This window comes from Eublepharis macularius, chromosome 12, assembly GCF_028583425.1.
Source record: "Eublepharis macularius isolate TG4126 chromosome 12, MPM_Emac_v1.0, whole genome shotgun sequence".
Classification (NCBI taxonomy): domain Eukaryota; kingdom Metazoa; phylum Chordata; class Lepidosauria; order Squamata; family Eublepharidae; genus Eublepharis; species Eublepharis macularius.
In genome coordinates, this window is record NC_072801.1 from 17899807 (window position 1) to 17924513 (window position 24707).

The 24707-nt window shown below is 44.3% G+C and overlaps 1 protein-coding gene across 3 annotated transcripts in view; it reads right to left on the reverse strand.

The window, feature by feature from the left end:
- Positions 1-4955: 4955 nt before the first annotated feature.
- The window catches only part of PDXDC1 (pyridoxal dependent decarboxylase domain containing 1), a 54101-nt gene continuing 34349 nt past the window's right edge, over positions 4956-24707 (reverse strand). For all 3 annotated transcript variants that reach the window (XM_054993008.1, XM_054993009.1, XM_054993010.1), the window contains exons 15-23: positions 22394-22470; positions 20932-21037; positions 13552-13723; positions 11966-12075; positions 11524-11645; positions 9193-9285; positions 8098-8194; positions 6495-6599; positions 4956-6117 (exon numbers count right to left, since the gene is read on the reverse strand). In XM_054993008.1, the coding sequence (XP_054848983.1) occupies positions 5867-6117; positions 6495-6599; positions 8098-8194; positions 9193-9285; positions 11524-11645; positions 11966-12075; positions 13552-13723; positions 20932-21037; positions 22394-22470 (1133 nt within the window). In that variant the 3' untranslated portion in view covers positions 4956-5866. The remainder of the gene's footprint in view (positions 6118-6494; positions 6600-8097; positions 8195-9192; positions 9286-11523; positions 11646-11965; positions 12076-13551; positions 13724-20931; positions 21038-22393; positions 22471-24707) is intronic.

Below are 24707 nucleotides of genomic sequence, written 5' to 3' on the forward strand. Positions count from 1 at the left end.
TCCTTGTGAAAGCAGAAACCAACCCTTCAGCATTAACTAGATCTGAAACTTGCTCTCAAGTAGCTGGTTGTAAAATTCAGTTCTCTTCTGCTACTCCATCAGTTTCTGTTTAGGTTTGATGGATCACAAAGATGTGGTTAGCCCCACCTTCCCTTTTGCCATAAATACAATTTATTTATTTACCTCCACCTTTCTCACTAAGGCTAAACGTGAATTACACAGTAGGAGTTAAGGGAATTTCAATAAACAATGTAAAAGATATAAATTTGCAAGGTTTAAAACTAGCAGAAATCTCAGAGTTTAAGAAATGCTGAAATGCCAAGCAATTCTAACCTTAAACAATACAGAATTACCCAGTAGGATCATACTTAAAGCAACAGTTAGTACTTAAAGCAACCGTTCCTTGATGCATCTCTTTGAGACCACTTCCTTACAGTGCATTCCTTCCTGTCTTGAGAAAAAGGCGGTGACCCGAATTCCCACCATGCCGGGGGGCGGGGGAGGCAAAATATAGCCCTTTCAGCTCTGTAATGATCGGGATCCTTTTCCCCGCAGTTTGCGGGAAGGCGCAAAAATAACGACTCACCCTGCAGAGCCTGCACAGGAACGGCCCCTTTACCTAGCCCCGCCCTCTTTATCTCCTCGCTGTTGTCTCGAAACATCGTGTTTTGACTGCTGGTTGCGCGTCCTAGCCAATCGCCTCGCAAAACGCCCCCGGACTTCCTTCCTATTGGTCAGCTCCTTCAGGAGGTCCGCCCTTCCTGATCACTTTCTCTTTGAATGGAGGGTTGCTTTAAAAGCCGAGCTGGAAGGGGGAGGGGGTGAAGGGGAATGTTGATCGCCAATCCCAGCTGGCGGAGAGAGAGGTGGAGCGAAGAGAGGGCTTCTGGGAAAGTTAGTCCGCAGCTAGGGAAAGAGCGTCCGGTGAATCCCAGCTGAGCGAGAGATGAACTACAATTCCCGGCATTCTAAGTCATCCGGTGACGCTACGTGGTTGTGGAGAAGGAGTGGTGGGGGAACAGAAGGACAGCGGCGGTGCAGAGGGAAGGTACTCTGCTTGGGACTCCGAGAATGGAAGTTCAGCCTGACCGGAGAAGGAGGCTGCGGGAAGCCGGGGCCAGAAGGTTCTCGAGGCCCGAGAACCGCTGTGAGGAAGAGTTGTGCGGGTGAGGCCGAGGGCGCGGTGGCGGAGCGGCCGTTCTGTCCCTTCCGCGAGGAGACAGTGGCATCATTGACGGTTTGTGCCGTTGGCACGATTCCCCTGCGAAAGCCCTACTTACTTTGGTTCCCAACCCTCCTGGAGATGTCCACAAATTATAGCGGATCTCCAAATGACCGATTTTATCATTCTCAGGGACATGGAGGCTTTTGAGGTTGGCCTGTGAGGAATTACACCCCACTTGGTGCCCCGTTACGATTGTTGCCAACCCACCTCGAGATCTCACAGAATTACAAATGACCTTCAAATTACAGATTTTAATTAGCTCGAAAACAATGGTGGCTTTGGAGTGTGGCCTCTGAGGAACAATAGCCTAGGGAGGACCTTCCATGAAAGGTCACACCTGGAGATCGCCTTCCATTTCAACTGAAGTCCATATGACTGGTTTTATCTGAATTCGAGGCAGTGGTGGCGTTGGATATTGGCTTCTGTGGTATCTGAAACACCTCCTTAAAGGTGATTTCCAACCCACCTGGAAATCTCCCAGATTTACAGATGAAATCCAAAGGAGAGATTTTAAGACTCTCAGTGACAGTGGATCCTTTGGAGAGTAGCCTATTTATCACTATATCCCACTGAAGTCCCTCCATAGTAGGGTTACCAACACATCCAGGTGGTGCCAGGAGATCTGTTTCCTTAATAACTGAATTCCATATGACCGCCGTGTCCAAGTTCCCCACCAAGGATTAGTCTAGAGTTCTATGGAGGGGCGTCTCCAGGTTGGGACAGGGTTGTAGGGGCAGGGAAATTGCACTCTACCTTTCTTAGAAGCTTTCCAGACCAATGCTCTTAACTATCATTCTGTGCTGGTTGTCCCCACTTGAGTTTTATGACAGCCAGCAGCTCCCCATGGCTGGGGGGTGGGATCCTTAGGCAGCAAGGCTGACTTTGTACCACTAAGGCCACAGCAAGACAAGACATGGGAGCTGGCTTAGAAGGGTGGAACTGGGCATAGTAATACTGTTCAGTATTGCGCTGCAAATGAATTCACAAGCGTTCCTTAGATGCAAAAAGAAGCTTGTTACTACTTTTTCCTACTTGGAAAAAAACAGCTTTTCCAGGTAAGTATTCAAATCCCTTTGGATATCTTTCAAAATAACATTTGCTTCCAAGAACCTTTAGCTGTTCAGATGCAATAAGTACTCTGGTCTCTTTCAAGCACCTCCTCTTTCTTATTATTACCCTCCAATATGGCTGGACGTTATTTCTGTTTTAAAGGTTCAGCATGAAACTTCCAGTTGTGAAGAATCCCCTTTCATCCAGAGAAAAGCAGGATATATAAGTGCTTTCAATAAATTGATTGTAAGTTACTGATTCCAGGCATTTGGCAAGAGCTAAAACAAGTATAAATATTCTCTCAACACTCATGCCTTTATAACAGAGGGCTGGATCACACGTGCAGCAGAATGAGGTGACGGAATCCGGAGCAGAGTAGATTGTATTGCACAGTCTGAAGGTGGGGTGCCATTTTAGAAGACTGCTCCCCTCTACAGATTCCCTGTCCTGCGGAGCTGCTGCTTGCATCTTTTGCAGCTGCCTTGACTTGCTTTCTAGCAGTAGTGCTGGATCCAGTATAGCCCTGAAGTTTTTAACTGAGTCTGCAAGGGTCAGACGAACTCTTCCACTTTGGTTCTCCAGGCCTTAATATGCGGCCCCTGCGGAAACTCCATTCCGTTCAGTTCTTTGCTGGTCACCCAGATGCCACAGAGCAGTAGTGCTGGCTGGATAATTTCGTGCAGGGATGGAGCGTCCTCTGCAGGGCGGTAGGACTCCGGAGCAGAGGGCTGGGAGCAGTAGGGGTTGTGCCATTTGATAACCACCATCCTTCATGCAAGAGAAAAGCTCTGCCTGTGGTTACTGATTCTGCCAATGGGGCACAAAGGATGGCTGCTCTTGCCCAAATTCCCTCCGTTGCAAATACACGAGACAGATATGGCAACCCTCGACTCTTTCCAGAGCACTGAAGCCAATGGGCTTCCAAGGGAAGAACTGTCTAGGTTACCTGTCCCTCAGAGACCAAGGGTTGAAGATGGCTTGCATAGGATAAGTCCTTAAGGGGGAGGGTCTTGCATACTGACCCTGCTTCTCCCCACCATCAAGGTATGCCAAAGAGCAGTAGGCTGAACATTGTGCACCATGCCAGGACCTTTTATAGATAGTTAAGACCTCAGCTTCCCAATGCTGTTGGCTAGAATCTCGTGTCAACGAGGTGCGTGGACTAAGAGGGGGCAGGTGGATAGGTTGCCTGCTGTGTTCAAAGACTTATGTGATGGATTAGTGGCAAAAGACAAACCTCCAACAGTGAGTCATGCTAGTACCCTTCTGGCTGCATGACTTTAGATCTATGAATTGTGCTTTGCCATTTACCCACTTCTGTATCTCTTGGCTAAAAGTGCATGTTGTTTTGAACACATTGGTCTCTGTTGTGTAGAATCTGAGAGCAGGAACTGGAGTATCTTCACCTAAAAACACCGGACCACCTCTGGAAAGTTAATAACTTCCCAGTTCTGGTTTTACTAAGATAATTTTTGCCCCTCAGTTCCTCTAAGAAGTTAGGTCCCAGCCATTGCTAAGTACAGATAGAGCCTTTTTAGGATGAAGCATTCTCAAATTTTAATAACTCCTTTAGTAGTCAAGGAAAATTGGCAAAAACAGGTATCTAAGTATGGATAGCCCAGGAGAGCCTGATCTCATCAGATGTCAGATGCTAAGCAGGGTTGGCCTTGGTTAATTATTGGATGGGAGACCTCCAGTGAAGACCAGGGTCACAGAGGCAGGCAATCGCAAACCACCTCTTTTAGTCTTTTGTCATAAAAACCCTTCTAGGGGGTCACCATAAATCAACAATGACTTGAGCACAGAATTTCATTTTGCAAGTATGGTTAAGCAGATGCTATTCATCTGTCTCACAGGCTGTTGATCTGTATGCCTGTATTGTGTATGAATAGGCGTTCCATAACATGCCCGCACTACCTATAGCATAGGTATCTATCTATATTCATATATTGTGTGTGTGTGTGTCAATACTTTCTGAATTTGAGACCATATTCCATAAAATGCCTGCACTGTTGATGCCTGCACAGTTGACAGAATATGCCTACAATGATAGTGTGATGTATTTCCACTGGATGCCTGCATTACCTGAGAAAGATTGATTTCCTGTGTTATACATAGCTAATAGTGTAAGTATTTTTCTATAAAATGCTCTACTGGCATCTACTATGCATAAAGTAATGTATAAGACATCCATATTATCGTGTATCAATTCTATAGGTGCTTTTCTGTAGATGCCTGTTTGGTGTACCTATGTACTTGTCTACTTTTTGAGATAGATATATGATTTAGTACCCAAACCCTCCTCCTTCGAAACACACACACCAGATTTAGTGGCAGTACTGTCAACAGGCAATCTCTGTAACAATTTGGGAAAATTTGACTTTTTTTACTTTTTTTTCAAAATATTTTGTTTTATTAGAAAAGTACATAATCTTAACAAAGCATATCAAAATGTGTTCACATATAAAGTAACGATGGCTGACCACAAAGACAAGATTGAAAACAGCCGCTGAACCATTTGGGAAGCATCTAAATTAAGTACCTATTTCCAGTAAAACTATTGGCTGAAACCATTTCAGTTGTAAAAACATTTAGGTTTGTGCAAAGGATTTTAACTTTATCCCCCATTTCTGTCAGAGAATGCAGTTCATCACACCAAATAAACCACACATGGAAGACATGAGTTTAATTCGCACTTTATCAATCAACCCTTATTTGGAGAAGCAAGTAGACTTACATAAAATAATAATTTCTCTTGGTATTTACAATATTGAACAAAAGCGAGTAAGGGTGGGACAACTAGAATCTCAGAACAGAAGGCAAATCACAAAATGTGTGACAGGTTGATGAATGTGTTTCACAAACAACATCTTTTCAAGAGACCTGTGAAACACAGAGATAAGGGTGTTCTACTTGCCTGACATGGAAAAACCCATGCCTTGAGAAAACAGTGTTCAGATAACCTCTGCCAAAGTTGCCCACATACAAACTTCTAGAAAAAAATCTGAACGAGGACTCATAACACAAAAAGGCCAGTTAAAAGCCCAGTTAATGATAACAGGTATTCTGTAATTTAATAAAAGTGTGAGCAACTGATATATTTATTTAATAGAATTAGACATTGGATCTATTTTACAGAAAAAAATTCAAGAGCACCAAATGCAACAGATCATTCAGCCAACAAAAGGCCAAGAGAGATCTGGGCAGGCACAGCAATTTTTCAAAAATGACACAAAATATTACTTGCAGAGTGCCTTGACAACAGGGGAACATGTCAGAAGCTGCTGCAGTATGCCTGTTAACCTAAGCCTCACTGCCTTGACAGGTATACCATGAACAGTAGTTGTGACCAGTACAGGAAACAAACCAAGGCCATCACCCGACAGTGAGGGGAAAGAGGAAAGCCAAGGAGAGAACAGCTTCTTTCACTAAAATTTGTGCAAAATCTCCAGTAAATCACAAGTAACAGTAGTCATTACTGGACAAACTGTGGCACTATTCACATTTTTAAATGCATCATGAAATTCCCCTGCTCTAGAAGAAACGCCTCTTATTTTCTGTACAAAGTCTTTATGCACAGGGCCAGGATTCTTATCTGAGACTTTCTTGTCCCTGTGATTTAGTGCAATCATTCCCCAGAGTCTGAACCGTTTCCCCTGTGGAGTCTTCCCCCATATCCTTGGTCAGGTGTGCACTCTCTTCTGGCGGCTCGGGGTTCTCTTGCCCTGCAGAAGAAATGCCTGGTTGTGGCTCTCCTCTGCCCAAGTCATCGGTGTGGCTCACAGAGCTGGTCTCACTGAGCCCATCCGAGCCCTTCAAGGACCTTTTAAACATTTTTTGGCCTGAAACAAAAGGATTAGAAATGTTAAACACATACCTGGCATAGCTGTTTGTACTGAACAGTCTGAGATAATGATCTTTTGGGGTTTTTAAAAAGCTAATTGTCACCCACAGGTAACCACGTTATTTAGTTAGATATTTATATCCCTTCTTTTCTCCTCCCTTAGCTTCCAACATAATTTAAAAGCAAGACATTTATTTCTTGTTGTCCAGTTTAATTCTGAAAGCAAACAGCCTTTCTCCATTAGGGAACAAATCTCAGCCAGTTTATTTTGGCAAAATGGTACCCTAAATGCTGAAGGGGAGACGGCCTAGTGAGACCAGTCAAACACATCTTGTTACTGACTTCTCTAAAACAGGATGGATGGAGGAGACTTACCAGGGAACCTTTGCTTTGCCCGGCCAGATGTGGGAGTGGGAGGCGGAGTGACCCCGGTCCCCTGCACTTTGGATACGTAAGTGGGCTCAGTCGATTCAAGAGAGCCTGCCAAAGAAAGAGCAAGGCATCAAATCCAGGTACACTATCTACTGATCACAAAGCAGTTGAAAAGAAATTAAGTTCACATTACAAGTGTTCCTCTTTCTCTTACAAACCTCCCATTTTGGAATTATTCAGGGAGAATTTCACAGTTGCTCCTAAGGAGGAAAAAACTCCACATTCTCCCTTGCCTTTATGTGGCTAGAGGCATGACCTGACGGGTATGAGAACGTAAAGGCTCTTAATCCTTGGTCTCCAACTACCAGCCCAGGGCTTGTAACAGCAATGCAGTAAATGAGGACCTGCCTAGGATCTGTTTAGCTGCCTTGTTTTTTGTCTTGCTTGAGTTGATATAATTTAGTTTGTTTTAGAATTTCTAGCAGTTGTTTTGGGTCCTTTTAAGCTGAAAAGCAGCATAAAAATGCAATAAAATTTACTTGCCTTAGGCAGTTTCCAGTGGGTAGACATATTGAGCTGCTGTAGAAAAGCAAGATTAAAGTCCAGTAGCCCCTTTAAGGCCAACAAGACTTCCAGGGTATAAGCTTTCGAGAGTCAAAGCTCCCTTGGTCTTTAAGGGGCTACTGGGCTAGACACTTTTTCATATATGGGACACCGTCTTGTGGGAATAAAAAACTCTACCTCCCGGGTTTTCTCTTTGCCATTTCTCTTGTGGCGCTCAAAGAATTCATATACTTTCACCATCACCACCTCCCTGCTGTCTTGATCATCTCTCAAGAAGAAAATTCAGGCTCGAGCTGTGCTTAGTAGCCCAGACTCCTTCACCTGTGTATAATGAAGGTGCTATGTGTTTTAATGTACTTCTACGTGCTTTTAGCATTATAATGTTGTCATTTAGTGTGTTTTAATTGCTCAATTGTGATGGCCTTTGGCTGCATGCAATAAACTTTCTGATTTGGATTCACTCTGGAGTCAAAGGATGTAAGGGGCTGCCAAATCAACCCTGCCTCTTGTATTTCTCTGTTACTTGTGTGTAAGTCTGGTGGAAATAAACTCTTGGCTGCCTTCCCAAATTAACCATCTGGCTAGTTTGTGCTGGTGGGGCAAGTGGGATACAGCTGATCCTCTTTTTTAAAAAACAAGCAGATAAGTCTTGCCTAGTAGACGGCAAGCCTTGATAGGCTGCCTAAATGACCACATGCCCTGAGGGACAGGCGAGGGATTCACCTGTTAGGGACCCTTTCAATGAGAGACACTAGAGAGCAATCACAGGCCTTAACTGCAAGCAAAGAGGATACGCACAGTCCGTCCAATGCTATGGTGAGAGGCTTGCATATCCATGGGATACCCTGAAACGTGTAAGGACCAGGAAGAGCAGAAATTTGGGAAGCTGTCTCTCCCCACCCACACCCACACGATCGCTTCAAAACCTCGACTTTACTTCTCTAAACGTGTCCGCCTCTAACACCACTGCACCTGAACATGTTATTACGTGACTGCTTTGAAATACTGATGATATTGCTGGTGCAGTTTAGTTTCATCCCACCTGCTGTTAGGTCAAAGGTCCTTCCCTTCGGCAAAGCATGAAATGGAGAAAACCAGTTCAGTACGGAACCCACAACCGGAATCTGTCGGAGCAGCCCCTGTGAAAACACACGGGTAGGGGGGAAAACTCATTCTCTAACACAGATATCCCCTGCATTTTGAAGCAATGGGTCCTACGAAAAGTAAACAGACACTTCGTCGACAGGAGGCACAAACAAGGATATGCTTTGTGCTCAAAAACAAGCGTTGTAGAACATATTTAAACGCAGTAATAGTGGGTAGAGAGATGCGTATTATTTGTATCAATATAAACATTGTGGCACAATCTTTGCAAGTTAAAACCATAAGCAAAAACTAGGAAGAGTTATTCAGATGTAGGGATAATGTCCCGGTCCCCTCCCCGCACATTTAACAGGTTTCCCAGGGAATAGGAGTGTGTGGGGGGGGGGAGGCAGCTCTTCCAGGCAAATGGGATCTCATGTTAGGAGGAGCTCAACTGAACAATCACGCCAACTCTCTCTCAACCCAATGCTTTCCAAATGGAAGTGAAAGCACTGCAAATGTTTTTTGAATAGTAGGAGTGAGAAGGGGGCATAACCTGTTTCAGGATACCTTCATCCACTGATGGGGAAGTTACAAGGAGTGAAAGGAACAGGAATGGAATATGTTGTTGGGATCACATGATTTAACACTGTGGCTTGGGTTCTATAAAATGAATGTGCAGAATGCATAGAAGATATCTTTACTGCCCCACTGGAACCTGCTGAGCTCTCCCCCCCCCCCCCCCGTATCTGCAGCACTGTATTGCATCGCCTGACCCACAGAAGCAGCTTTCTGAAGAGGCCGAGGGGGGGGGCAGAAATTCCCTATCTGCATGATCCAAGTCGCTGTTGAATGAATTAAACTATTATTGGCTCAAGATAGTTAAGAATTTAAACGGCAAGTTTAATGTAATATTGTAATAGGCTGGAAATGGTCAAGTTGCCACTTGCAATTAATAGAAGTTTACATAATGGTATTTTGTGTGTGTGATTTGTTTAAGAAACATTTTGCAGAGTGTCTGCTGCAAGGAAACTGCTTCTTCCAAGGCACTCACCTCTTCCAGTAGCCTCTCCTCGTTTGCTTTCTGCAGCTGAACCTGAGCTTCCTGGATGCCTTTGCGTACAATTTCCGTCATGTTTTCCAACAGCTGATTAGAAAGAGGATGGCAGGTGGGATGTTAGCGCTTTGCCTGGCTGCTTAACCTTGGCCTAGAAGAAACTAGCTCAGGTCTGTCTCGATTAAAACAACACAGTTTATTTTTTAATTAACTCTGCATCACTGCTTTGAAGGGAGGGAAAACTGGCTTTCTGATAAAGTTTCAATAAACATCTGAAACTATTTTGTACTGAGTCTGATAAGTTCTCTCTCTTGTTCCCTGTTGTGTACACTGACTGGGCAGCATCTTTCCATGATCTTCTTTTGGGGGGAGGTTCCTGCCTGGAACCTTTTCCCCTGGATATGCCAGGGATTAAGCCCGGCCTGTTGCAAGGAAGGGTGTGTATTATTCTATCCAGTCTGAAATCTTATATGCCACTGCTCCAGAGACCTATTTGAGGCAACCTCACAATGGATAACTGGGTTATGCTTCCTTTCCCTGCCCCCAGAATCTTGCAAGGGGGGGGGGGGAGACCAGATGCAGCACAGGCAAATGCCTCCTGTATCTTGAGGGAGTAACATGACATTTCAGGTGTGGCTTCACTTTGACAGTGGCTACAAATGTCCTCTTCTACACAGCTAGCTTTGTGTGAGTGAGATATGGCCAGGCCAAGTGCAATCCAAGCCTCCTTCACAAGACAAAGGGTGTTGTCTTGCAACCACTGGAGTATTCTTTATTCTTATTAATATGGTCCTAGACCAGCATAAGCAGCCAAAGGAGTATTAAACTAAAAAGGCCTGGTTATCTAAAGAGTCTTCTTCTACTAGAACAAACCCACTTACTAATGCCGTATCTGAGGGTTCAGGCTGCAGGTTGATTTTTGGTCACATAGTCTGGGCATTTTAGTTTCTGCTTACTTTAATGCTCTGCTAATTGTAGCTCATTGGTGTGGGGTAGAATTGGCACAATAAAAATACATATTGTTGATCACTGCCATTATGTAGAAGCTGTCACAGAAATCAAGTTCAGAAGCAGGGTCTAGATTTTTCAAAGTAAGTGCTGGTGCCATAGCAGCACCTAAGATTGGAAGAGATTCCCCCCCCCCCCAATTTGAATACCACATTTGCACAATCTAGAAATTGTGGAAATTCAAAGGCGCCTTCCAAGGTAAATCAGTGCCTAAACCAGCATTGTTCAATTTAGTGAACCAGCTCTCACCCTGAACTGGGGGGGGGGGGGGGAATTATTTACTTTTTCAAAGAAGCCGCATCCTTTCCTAATTTCTTTCTGGCAGTTTACGAATCGGCCACTGGAGCCTAACTGAAAATTGGTCACTGGAAATAAATCAGACCACCATAACCCATGTCTTGGTACATGAAACGAGCAATTCAGCTGACAGACTGGGTGGGAAAGGCGGAGTAATTTAAGCCAGGCACTAGTTACTGGTTTGCTTTTTCATCTAGTCTTTTGCCATGGCTCCAACACAGCAATCCTCTCTCTTTCCACATCTGAAGCCAAGTCCACAGAAAGGCTGCAGTCCTCTTTATGTGTAATTCTTTTTTACTGCTATCCTTTTAGGTCACTAATAATTGTGTGTGTCATATTAAGTGCGAGCATGCTCAGCCTTGGCAACAATTGTGGCATAGGGGTTAGACTGTTGGACTGCTGCATTCTGGGACACACCCCAGGAAAGCTCAGACTGGCCAAGGGTTACACACTAAAACAGCAGGAGCTGTGGCTCAGGGCCAAAGCATCTGCTTTGTGAAGGTCCCAGGTTCAGTCCCTGGCATCTCCGGTTTAAAGGATCAGTTGATCCCTAAGACTGCTTCCAGACTGAGACGACCATACTGGCCTTGACGGACCAGTGATCAGATTTGGTATAAGGCGGCTTTCTGAGTGTTCAGATCTTAGCCTAACAAACACATTCACTGTTCACATGTGAACTGGCTACTGAATCTGCTTCAAGTGAGGGGAAAGCTTAAAAATACACGTGCAAGCTTTTGAGCCACTGAACTAGTTCTGTGACTTTCAGCCAACTCTAGCAACAGAAGGGAAAATAATCAGAGTCCAGGGGCAACAGTTAATTGTGGCCTGAGCTTTTAGAGGCAACCCTGACCATGCCTTCCATGGGATTTCAGGTGGTATTTTTTTGTGACAGACAAATGCTTCTGGAATAACAGCCATACTTTTCATCAGGAGTAGACAGGCAGAGGGCAAATTATGAGACCGGGGTGGGCTGGCTTGGTTTTACTACCACTGCATAGCTTCAGAGACAGCTTCAGTACTTACTCTTGAATTTTCTTCAATTTCTCGGCCTGTCGCTGCAATTGTTTCTACCAGCTCAGCCACGTCTAGGTCTTCTGTAACCATCCCAATGTATATACAGTTTTTCTCCCCTCCGAATTCTGGACCTGTAAAAAGGGGGGGGGGGCAGGAGACAAAAACAGTCTGGAATTAGATTCTATATATATCTGGGACTTCTAAAAATGCCTGCTTTAAAACAAAAATTACAGCCTTAAGCCCTATGTTGGCCCCAGGATTTTTGAAGGCCCTCTTTAAGATTGCCCTTGGTGAACCCCTTCACCTTGCATGTAAACCAAGGATTGTCTGGAATTTCTTGCAACCTTGAGAAAGGAAACATATAAAATGCTATTTCTTCAGATTTCCTTTTTTTCAAGGTAGAGATCTACCCTCCCTCCCCTTGAGTTGTCTTTATCCATAGCTAAATCACCTAAAGAAAAGGACAGATCCGATTCCAGCTCGTTCAACTTTCTCAAGAGCGCACCGGTTATCTTTTCCACTTCTTTCTCTTCCTGCTTGTCTTCATTCTGCCCCTCATACCTTTTAGAAATCGTAAGGAGAGCCACGTAAGTAAACATTTTGGAAAGGAAGACATTGCTGTGGAAAATCGTGAAATTCTATTGCATGTGCAGCCCTCCCCCCACCATTAAAATATGCAGTGATTCCAGCGACATGGCCACACATTTTTGGTTGCTCAAACAAAAGTCTGTTTTCGACAGGTCTTCTCGTTCGAAAGCATTAATGCAACTCTGCCTTTTTTAGAGGACAAATGTATTTCGTGTAAGATCAAAGCTTTGCTTTGTAACTGCAGGGATGCGTCGCGCTGAATGCTGTCTGGTTCTCTTCGAAAGGATCAAGTTCAGACCTGCTACCATCAACTCTCAAAATTCCAGCAGCAGCAAAGCAAAAACTCAGACACGCCCACACCTAGGGAACATGGAAGGGCATCTGGGCTAGCAGGAGGGAGAACAGATTTGCCAACTCCATGTGGTTGGCTTTTTCCATGGCAGCTCGGAAAACCAACCATCTTGGTAAAGAGGTGGCTTTCCAAGCTTCCTATTGCAAATGCCTGGCCTTTGGTGCTCATTGCCTCAAAAGCAACTCTAGGAAAACTTCCTTCGCATTTGAGTGGTGCTTTTGGCATTTCTTGCCTACCCCTTCCTCTGTGAAGTCTGATCGTGGGGTATGCATAGTTTCCCTGCCTCCTCCAATTTTATCATAACAGTCCTGTGAGATGATGAGTAGCTTAAGGTCAGGCAGGGAGTTTCATGGCTGAGTGGGAACACTAACCCAACTCTCTCCCCTGTCCTTGTCGAACATCTTAACCCCTACACCACACTGGAATCTTGCAGTCTACTGAAATCTTTACTGTGCTTCCACTGAGCACACCATGCAAATGAAAAACCAACCAAAAAACCAAAACAAGACTTTTAAAAAGTTGAGTGAATCATTGCAGCTGCAGCTGTATGTCAGATACAACTGTCAAATTCTGCTGATCTCAAGGACACATCCATACATCAAAGAGCATTTACTTCCGTGCTTTGAATACTGCTTTTACATAAAAAGCCCTACTGCTTTAGACCAAAGTGATCCCCACCTTTGTGTTTCCTGGCTCATTTGTACCTTTGCTGTTGGGAATAAAATCCAAAGGGCCTTGGGACCAAATGCCCCTCACTGATTGGAAACCAAAGATCACCTGCTTCCCAAATAGCTGATTCTGGCTGTCCTCTGCCTCCTTGATGTAAGGCAATTCAGGAGATCCCAGAAAGCATCTGCTTTGCAACTGTGGGGAATGTACATCTGGAAGCAGCTGCCTCTGCTGTGGGAAGTCACTTGGCTTGAAACCTATCTAACATTTTGTGGCTAGCCCTAATCACATGGCCACCCGTTTGCTATGTTGCCCTCTAACCTTCCTCCAAATTCCAGAAGGGCAGGTGTGCTCAGCAAGGCTGTATTGTTAATGTTCTGAAGCTTTCAAAATGCCACGTGGAAAAAGCCCTGGCAGAAGGCACTCACCTAACCACCCCAAGACCAGGCCAGCTGATGTCTTCCACATAGGACAGCCCGACTGTTCTTTTCACTTCCTGCTCAAACTCGTCTCTTAGTTGAAGCGTGCAAGTCAACACGGGAACCTTCATTTTCAAGCAGTCCACCAACTGGTCAACATCTTGCACTTCAGTTCCTAAAACTGAAGAATCAGATCCGTCAGAGGGGACATGGCACACACATAAGCCAGTCAGTCTGTGCTTCTTCCCCCCATAGGGAACATGAGACTCACTGGATCACACTGGTGGTATGGCATCCTGTTTTCACAGTTGGCCAGTCAGATGACCCCAGAAAGCCTACAAACAGGGGAATGAAGGCGATAGATCTCCCCACTTTATGTCAACTGCATCCAACATAGAGGTCCCATTTAGCTCTCCTGGCTAATAAGAACCACCCCTGCTGAATCAGGTCTAGGCAAGCATCCTGATTTGCCCACAATGGCCAACTGCATGCCCCAGAAGGATCGCAAGAGGGGCACAGAAGTTGAACTCTCTTACCCTATTGCTCCCCCCTGCCACCCTGCTTATCCCACACCCCAGCAGCTGGCATTCAGTAGTCTACTGCCTCTGAACAAGTTCTATTTAGCCATCATGGCCAACAGCATCTGAGGGACCCTATGCATTAATCCCCACCCGTGTCAGTGGTTAAACCACCAAATTCCAAAAGTAAATTTGTGCATTGTATGAAGCTCTATTTTCTTTTGTCTATCCCAGATCTCCTGTGCGTTATCTTCCCTGGATGCTGCCAAATTCCAGTACTTGGGGGGAGGGAGAAAAAGTTCTCCACTTGGCAAACCAAACAAAAAGAATCTCTTTGACCTTCCTCCATAGGTTTCCTGGGAATGGAAGCTCAGTGGCTGCTCTGTCAGCTGGAACTCTCACCCCACTCTGAGCATCAGTTTCTGTAGCTCATTTTGAGTGAGAGAGAGAAGTCTTCCCATTGTCTAGTTTTAGATCAAAATCTGTGCATCTTTTTTTTTTTTTTTTTGAAAAATTTTTTATTGGGTTAGAACATTTTTATTTTTACATTACAATCAATTTTCCCCTAATTTTTCGTTTCTAACCCCCTCCCTTTCCCCCCCTTTTGTTGACTTCCAACAGCTTTCCCACCCTCTGTCCCTTTTCCCTTACTTCTATTAAATTCCTCTGTCTAAAACAGATATACATTCTCCATTATATTAAGCAGTGCATCATTAACTCCTTTAATTATTATACACCCAAACTGTACGTCTTTAGATAAACAATTTATCCCATTTTCCAATTTTGAATAATTCTATATAAACCTATATATCATAAACCATAAAAATTTCCCACATTTAAATCAAACAATTTGATTTGTTCTCTATATATTACTCATTTCAACTTTTTATGGTAATTCTATATAACTCCTCAGATACTCAATCAATTTAACTCTTCTATACATTCAGTTTGGTGCATATAAATCTTGTCAAAGAAAGAAAATATTGTTAATTAGTCAATCCTCATGTTTAAACCTTATCATTAATTATTCTCTATCAGTTGACCTATACATATCTATATATATCTCAATCAATTAATCTAACTGCTTATAAATTCACATTTCTCTTCCTCCCCCGGTAAAGTCACCCCTCTCTTTTATACTTTTATTATATTTCAGTAGTTCTCAAACTGCCACAGTTTTCCTCCCACCTCCCATTTCTTCTCCAGGTATTGTTTCAGCTTCTCCCAGTCTGTGTTGAACTGCCCTGAGTCCAGATCTCTCAGTTTTCTTGTCATCTTGTCCATTTCAGCCATATACAGCAATTTGTAGATCCAATCTTCAATAGTTGGTACTTCTTGTACTTTCCATTTCTGCGCATACAAAAGTCTAGCTGCTGCAGTCATATAAAAAATCAACGTCCTATGATGGGCTGGAATTCCCTCCATTCCCAAGTTTAGCAGCAGGAGTTCTGGGTTCTTATTTATTTGAAACTGTAAAATTTCACTCATTTCTCTTATTATTTCCCCCCAGAACTGCCTAGCTACCTCACACGACCACCACATATGATAGAGGGAGCCCTCATGTTTCTTACATTTCCAGCATTTATTAGAAGTATTCAAATTCCCTAGCGCAATCTTCTTTGGTGTCATGTACCAACGATAGATCATTTTGAAAATGTTCTCTTTAATATTAATACATGTCGTTGTCTTCATTGTAGTTTTCCACAAGTATTCCCATGCCTCCATTGTTATTTCTTTATTGAAATTTATAGCCCATTTCACCATCTGTGTTTTAACTATCTCATCCTCAGTATACCATTTCAGCAATACTTGGTATACCTTGGATATTCTTTTCTTGTCTTCTTTAAGAAGGGTCTGCTCTAGTTCCGAGTTCTCTGTTCGTATGCCCCCTTTTGCAAAGTCTGAGTTGTATAAGTCTCTAATCTGTCTATACTGAAACCAATCATAGTTAGGTGATAGTTCCTCTTGCGTCTTTATTCTAAGTTTAGATACTTCAATCTTAGTTATTTCTTTATACGTTAAACATTGTTGTTCATTATCCACAGCTCTCGGATCTATCACCTCATATGGAACCACCCACAAGGGGGTTCCTTCTTGTAAGTAAGTTCTATACTTCTTCCAGATTGTAAATAGACTTCTCCTTACAAAATGATGCAGGAACATCGAGTTGACCTTTACTTTGTCATGCCATAGGTATGCGTGCCATCCAAAAATTTTTTTATATCCCTCTAGGGCTAATAGTTTCTTATTCTTTAATGTCATCCACTCTTTTAGCCAAACTAGGCAGATTGCATCATGGTAAAGTCTCAGATTGGGCAGTTGCATTCCGCCTCTCTCCTTTGCATCTTGTAAAACTTTTACTTTCACTCGAGGCTTCTTGCCTGCCCAAACAAAATCTGATATTTTCCTCTGCCATTTTTCAAATTGTTTAGAGTCTCTGATGATTGGTATTGTCTGTAACAAAAACATTACTCTTGGTAACACATTCATCTTAACTGCTGCAATCCTGCCCAACCATGACAGGTTCAATCTATTCCATTTGATCAAGTCTCTCTCTATCTGAGTCCATAATTTTTCATAATTATTCTTGAACAAATCTATATTTTTTGCAGTCAGCTCAACTCCCAAGTATTTCACCTTACTAGTTACTTCACAATCCGTTGTTTCCATTAACAATTGTTGTTTCTGCTTAGTCATGTTTTTGCATAATATCTTTGACTTCTTTTTGTTAATGAAGAAACCTGCCAAATCTCCAAACTCCTTGATCTTGCCTATCACTTTTGGCATGTTCTCCAGTGGGTCTTCTACAATTAACATTATGTCGTCTGCAAATGCTCTGACCTTATATGAGTAGTCCTTTATTTTTATTCCTCGTATTTCCTCATCTTGTCGAATTTGTATCATCAGAATCTCCAATACTAAAATGAACAACAATGGAGATAACGGGCAACCTTGTCTTGTTCCTTTACTAATCGTCAATTTTTTGGTCAATTCATCATTCACTACAATTGCTGCAGTCTGGTCTCTATAGATTTCCTTGATTGCTCTGACGAATCTTTCTCCCAGTTGTAGCTTTTCCATAGTGGCAAACATAAAATCCCAGTTTAAATTGTCAAACGCTTTTTCAGCGTCTACAAAGAAGAAACCAACCTCTTTGTCACAACGCTTGTCGTAGTATTCAATAGCATTGATCACTGTCCTTAAGTTGTCTCTTATTTGTCTGTCTGGCAAAAAGCCTGCTTGTTCCTCCTCTATGACTTCCGAGAGCCACCCCTTCAATCTCTCCGCCAATATCTTCGCAAAAATTTTATAGTCATTATTGAGTAGTGATATAGGCCTATAATTTTTCACGCTAGTCAGATCTTGGCCCTCTTTTGGGATCAATGATATATTCGCTTCGCTCCAAGTGTCTGGAATTCTTTGATCCCTAAAAACTCCGTTCATCACCTCTTTTAGGAATGGTGCCAGTTCATTGGCCATTGTCTTATAAAATTTAGCCGTAAGTCCATCTGGCCCTGGCGCCTTTCCTAGATTTGCGGATTGTATTGCCATATTTATTTCCTCATCAGTTACTTCACTGTTCAACTTATTTCTCCAAGCTTCCGAGATCTCTGGAAGTTTGGTTTTCTCCAAATATGATGCTATTGATTCTTTGTTTACTTCTTTTTTATTATACAGCTTAGCGTAAAATTTATAAAAGGCTCTGCTAATGGTAGTCTGCTCCAAATACGTTTTGTTTTCTTCACAAATTTTATTTATTATTTTCTTTTCCCTTTTCTTCTTTAATTGCCATGCCAAATATTTCCCAGGTTTATTAGCACCCTCAAAAGCTTTTTGATTCAGTCTTTTAAGGTTCCACTCCAATTCTTTGTTACTCATTGCTGTTAACTGTTCTTGAAGAATTTTGATTTCCTGATGTATTTTCTTTTTCCCTGGTCTCTTTTTTAACTGTACTTCTTTGGCCTTTATTTTCTCCTCAATCTCTTGTCTTTTCTCCTCTTTCTTTTTCCTTGCTCTACCATTTAAGTCCATTAGTATGCCCCTTACAACCGCCTTGTACGCGTCCCAAACTTTACTGGTTGGTACTTCTTTATTCACGTTGTATTGTATAAAAAACTTAGTCTCTCTTCTCAGTGTTTCCATATTCTCACTTTCCTGTAACAGGTCCTCATTTATTCTCCAGGCTTTCCTTTTTCTCCTTTTTCCAAATTTCCACATAATTGGGTTGTGATCTGAGCCTACCATCGGCATTATTTCTACCTCCTTAGTCCATAGCGCTAAGTCCTTTGAGGCCCAGATCATATCAATTCTTGATAATGTAAGATGCCTTGCAGAATAAAAAGTAAACTGTTTGGTTTTAGGATATTCTCTCCTCCATACGTCTTCGAGAGTCTCTTGTTGAATCAACTCAAAAAAAAGCTTTGGCAATAGTCCTCTTTTCTTTTGTGCTTTTGTAGTCTTTTTGTCTAATTCCAAATCTGTCACTCCATTGAAATCTCCAGCAAGAATTATCTGGTCATATACAAGATCGTCTAGGTGCTTCCTTAAGTCCTCAAAGAAGCTTTCCTTTGCACCGTTAGGTGCATAAAGTCCGACTACCAACACTCTCTTTAAGTTCCAATTACATTCCACTGCTACAAATCTAGCTTCCACATCTCTCATAACAAATTTTGGCTGCAGCTCCTCTTTTATATACAACACCACTCCTCTTTTTTTCTTTTTGGAAGCCGCTACAAATTCTTTGCCCAATTTTCCAGATTTTAAATATTTTACATCCTGTTTTCTAATGTGGGTCTCCTGCAAACAAACAATATCACATTTTTGTTTTAGTAGCCAATGAAAAATATTTTTTCTCTTATTCGGTGAGTTTAGTCCATTTATATTCCAAGATAATACTTTACACTCCATATTCATGGTTTTGTTGGTAAGTCTTTTTCATTGTCCTTGATAAATCTCTCCATCTCCCGCTCAGATCTGATACGTTTTTTTGCCCCTCCAAACTCAAAGGACACTCCTTCCGGTAACTCCCATCTGTATCTGATATTCATGTCCTTCAAAGTCTGAATTAGCACTCTATATTTTTTCCTGTCCAATAACACTGATCTGGGCAGTTCCTTCATTATAATAATCGTCTTGCCATCAATCTCCAATGGATCTTGAAATTGTTTGGTCACAATCCTCTCTTTCATATTTCTAGTTGTAAACTGCACAATCACATCCCTTGGTAGTTTCCTCTGGGTTGCAATTCTCGAGTTCACACGATACGCCACATCTAGGATAGCCACAATTTCCTCCTCCTCCTTCCCCAGGTAATCAGCCAACACCTCAGTCATCTGTTCTTGCGCTGACTTCCCTTCCACTTCTGGCAGACCACGAAAACGAAGCTGCTTCTCCATGTGTTTAGTTTCTGCAACTGACATCCTCCCCTTCACCAGCCTCATCTCTGTTTGTTGCGTGTCTATTAAATTCTCCATCGCGTCTTCTACTGTTTTAACTCTCTGCTGCGTTCCTTGTAATTCACTGCTAATCGTTTCCACACCTTTTTTCACTTCTGACAGCTCCGACTTTACTGTCTGTGTAACTTCCTTGACCTCTTTAATAAGCTCCAATTTCGTGTCCTTAAGTTCTTTCATCATGTCTATAAGTTTTTTGTCCAAGTTTTCTATTGCCGATTGCCACTCTTTTTTCGACATCGTGGGGCTTGCTTTAGCTCGCTCCCACGAATCTGCTCTCTTCCTCAGCTCCGTGGCGTATAATTAAACGTTTTCCTTTTTTTTAAATGTCCCAATCTTTGCCAAAATTAATTTTTTATATCCAAAATGTCGGGCGTCTTTTCTCTATGGTTTCTCTATGTTATTATAATCCAAGATGGCCTACTTCCTCTTCCGCTGAAGCCACGACCCTTCCACTTTCAAAGATGGCGATTCCCCACTTCCTGTCCTTTGGCAAGGGCCGCTTCCCTCCAGCCACTCTATTGTTGTTACGCACTTCCTGTCTCCCGTCTTCCCACAGCAGGTCTCGCGATGGTGTCTTTTTCCCACAGCTCCAAAACCACAGGTATTCAAAACAATAGTCCGATTTTTGTAATAACTTCTTTAAACTTAGTCTCTTTTAAAATACAACTCCTGCCGAGTCTTCACCTCCTTTTCGCTAGTCTGTTGCAGTTTAAAAGTCTACTTTCTTTCCTCTCTGTTTTTGTCAATCTGTCCCGTTTCAAGAGATAGCGATCTTTACCTTCTCTCCAGCTTTCTCGGGTTGTAATCGCTGTTTCGATCTTAAATTCTCCTCTCGACTTCCCTCCCCGATCGAAGCTTGGGTATGTAGGTCTTATGCCAGCCGAATTGGCCCCAAAATTGCCGCAGAGATTATAGCCGACCCGTCGCAAGGTGGGACCTCAAGGATCGGGGGGGAGACTCCTTGTGTAGAGCCCCCCCTCGTCCGAGATCTAACTCACCCTAGGGTCTTGAGCGTTCTTTGCCTGCTCCCCGCCTGAGAGCAGTCGGCCGCGGGTTATTTTCACCCCTCCGGCCGGTTAAAACGGCAATCCGGTCAGCTCCACAAATGGAGCTGCGTTAGACCTCCATGAATCCCAAACCGGAAGTCAAAAAAATCTGTGCATCTGATTGCTTGTGGTTTGGGAACTGCAACTAAACTTTTGTGTGAATCTGTACACTTGCATCTGTACACTTGCATATGTATATCTAGTTGAACTTGGTGCTGAGATCAGTTTAAGGTCAGCAACGATGAGGTCAAACAAGCACACAAACATTCAACAGAACAGCACACACACTTAACTTTCAAGAAAGCACAACATTCACCACTTAAGAGAGTATTTACTAGAACAGCCAAGATTCACATGTACGTCAGTTACCTGCTGAAGTCATTAAGGGGCTGAAGCGTACACAAGTGCCTTCATCTTCGAGTTCTACCACATCAACTCCACTGGCTGGCACTAACTGAGCCAACTGCTCCCCTAGCTGAAAACAAAATACCAGACAAAGAGATTTTAAAATATTTGTAACTTCTATTCTGCTCTTCTTCGTTATTGGGCCCCAAACAGGTTATTATACTCTTCTCCCTTCCTCTTCCTACGTTGTGAGGCTGCAATGTGCTCAAAATTTACCCAGTGAGCTTCTATGACAGAGCTAGGATTTAAACCTGGTTGTCCCATGGTCCTAGGTTCAACATTCTAACCACTACACCGCACCAGATCTCAATGTTAAGGCCTACCCACAGGTCATTTACTCTTTCAGCCCCAAGTCTACATATAGGCATGTGACGGACAGGCCCTGTTTGAGTGACAAGTCCTGAATAGAATGTTGAGAGAGAGTGACAGGGAGGAGCAGTTAAGACCATTTAGAATGGGTAGTTGGGAGTTTTTTAGCAGTTAAGAGAGACTCTGGAAAAAAGAGAGTGGAGGGCTAGCAACCAGAGAAGGTAGATGTGTTTAGAGAGTTCTCTGAGGAGGACTAGTTAATGAGGTATCTGAAACGTTTAACCGTTTAAGGCTGTGCAGGAGGAAGATAAAATGTGCTTCAGTAAAGTTAATTTGTTCTGTTAGCCATCTGAGTCCGGTTTGATAATTCCTGCCTATCTTATACGCCCTGAGGAGAACCAGCTCTCAGCCTGTCAGACTAAGTGGCAGAGTTTGAGGAGGTGCTGGTGCAACGAAGTGACCTACTAGTTCCAGTTTGTGTCTGTGAGAGCTCAGCAGGATTCCATTCTGTCCAGAGAGTGAACCCGCTTCCAGCCTGAGTTCTAGCCTCATGAGGAGAGGTCTACAACACACCTACTGAGCCGGAGTGTAAGTGGTCCCTATTTCTATTCCCTGTCAGAAGGGTCCCTCGACCAGTGAATACTTCACAATTGGTGACAGGAGCTGTGAGATCCCAAATCAGAACCGTCCTAAGCTAGCAGAATCATTCACAAGGGGTGGCATCGAAGGGGGTCAGCCAGATAAGGCTGGGGGATACGTCACAAGGCACGACACAAAATAAATTTAAATTAAGCCTTTTCTACAGGCTATTCCAGAGCTAATGGGGATTTTGGTAGCCACAAATCTGGCTGTGGACAACCATAAGTCTCTTGGTGCTGCTGCTGGGCAAGTTAAGCTGGAATCCACTTTAGCAAAAAAAAAAAACCTCGGCTCTTGCATGGAGTCACTTTGTTGCAGTTATCCCAATTTGGTAGCCACTTCCTGTCATATTCTTATTCAGAAGTGGCAAGAAAAAGATTCTTGTCAGACTAAAAGATCTGACTCCTGGACCCTCTCAGATTTTGGATCACCCCATATCTGGTACTGCTGGAGAGGCACAAGGAGTGCTCATACCTACCCACTGATTGAAAGTATCACAAACGTATCTTTCATTGCCAATTATCATAGGACCCTGGCCAGCACGTAACAGTTGATCTGAATCCAAGAAAGAAAAAGGATACATTTTAGCTTAGGAAATTCATTTAACTAAGATTAAATTCTTTCTTCTTCCATTTTAGTCATTTAAAAGTGAATGTTTATACTGCTGTCAACAATACAATGCAGTTCGGGCAGCGCAATCCTGAGGTCCCCTGGAAGCCGACTAGGAGTTGTGCTGGTGTATCCCAGACATATGCTGTCATAACCGGCACCCCACAATGGCACAGTGGCCTGGTGCCAATCAGCCCAAGTCCTCTGCCAGCAGCTGGCCATGGCAGCTGGGCACAGGTGTAACCGGGGGTGAAGGGGGGAACAAGTAAGTCCACTCCCTAAGCTGTTTCAGGCATGGGAACGCTCCCTACAACAGCAGAAAGTTACATCATGCAAAATGATGTCATAGCCCATAGGCACCCATTGTAGGGAAAAACTTGCCTCCCCCCATGTCTGGCCCCACCCAGGCACCCCAGCAGAACACAGGATACAGACTACCATGGCAACCAATCTGCTCATGGCCCCGTGATAGCTGCACCCTCTCCTCAGCAGCCAGTTAGTCTCTTGCTCACCCAATATAACCTCCAGCTGGGGCACCCATGAACCCAGGTAAGTGGGATACAGCTGGAGGCTCAGCCTTAGAGCCCTCTACCATGGGGAGCGCAAGGCGGGAGGGAACGCACATGATGGTGGAGCAAGAATACACTGGGGAAACTTTGCAAAAAACAGGGTGCACCTTCCACTCACACATGGGAGGACAGCTAAGTTGAGAATAGCTAAAAACCACCCCCCAAGCTGCCTTACGGGTTACCCAGCTCCTAAGTCCTGGCTTGGGGAGGGGCGAGGCCGCACTGACAGGTAAGGAGTTGAGCAGCTGACTGCCCTGGCTTGCTCGTTCATACTGGTCTACCCTCTCCCCTCACCAGCACCTCCCCCCCGACACTGGCCTCTGTGGTTGATGCTTGCTGGCGGGGGGTGGGGGCAGCCCATGACTGCTAAATAGGCAGTTGCCCAGAAAGCTGAGCTTGATGCAACTGTTTTTGGGGGGAGGGCTCCGAGCAGCCCATGCCAGGGCTCCGTTCAGACCACATGGCTGCCCCCCCCCCAGCAGAGAAGAGAGTACAGTCGTGAGCTGGGGTGACTGGTTACTCACTCTGGCAACTCCCCTGCAATGGTGTGCACACAACCCCTTGACTGTCTCCTTCACAGGATCAGAGCTCCAACCAGCCACTGGAGCAGAACGCCAGATGCAGACGAGGAGCACTTTCCAGCCTGAGGGGCATCCATCATTTGGTTGCTGGCAGTACCTATGATGGAGCCCCTGCTGCTGCCCTCGGCCATGGAAACCCTCCCAGGATGAGGCAGATCTGGCCATGGCTTGCATGAGGCCCAGCCCCTCACACACGTATGTTTCCCTTTCAGGCAGGACATGGCCTGTCAGGGAGGCCAAGGAGCATGGCTGTTCCAGCCCCTGATGAACCTCCTTGGGTGCCATCCGAGCCCAGCCCATGGAGCCATTCCACAGGCAGCCCATGACTGAACCCCCCTCCTGGGAAGGCAGCATGAGGATGGCTCTTGTGCCTCCAACTGCTGAGCAAACAGGCGCAGCTCCTGTCCTGGCCAAGGGAAGTTGGCCAGACATCCTCTTCACGTTTGACATTTCAGTAAAGACTGTGCCGAACAACTACTCCCTCCCTCCTGTTTGCTCGCCCATGGCTGACAAGAGCTCCTCCTTCCTAGAGCAGCCCCACAGCATATCCCCAGGAATGGTCCCTGGATATGGGCTGCCAGGGAAGTGACGGCCCCAAGGAGCCACGAGGCATCTCTGCCCCAATGGGTGGCTCGGCCCCTGAACGGGGCGGGAATCTGTCAATTCCGTGGTTGCTGCCACTGCACTCTGGCTCCATCCTGTCTGGCCCCTTCCTCACTCAGCATCATTGCAAACAGGGTGAGATGTGGAGTCTTTCCATGTTTGGGAGTGGAAGGGCTGTCAACCCTCTGCACTTCTGGGGCCTGACACACCAGGCGGATGGCCATTGTACTGAGGGAGCGGGGATGATCTGGGTGGGGAGGCCAGTCCCTGTCCTGCTCGCACATGCGGACTGAGGGGGGGGGGGATCCTCTATCCCTGGAGGATCCTCAGAAGGGGCAGCCACTGTGGGGTTCTTTTCCTCACCAGTGAAAGTGAAGGTCTGGACATGTGGCTGCCTGCCATTCCCGCAGTCCAACTGAGACCATTAACC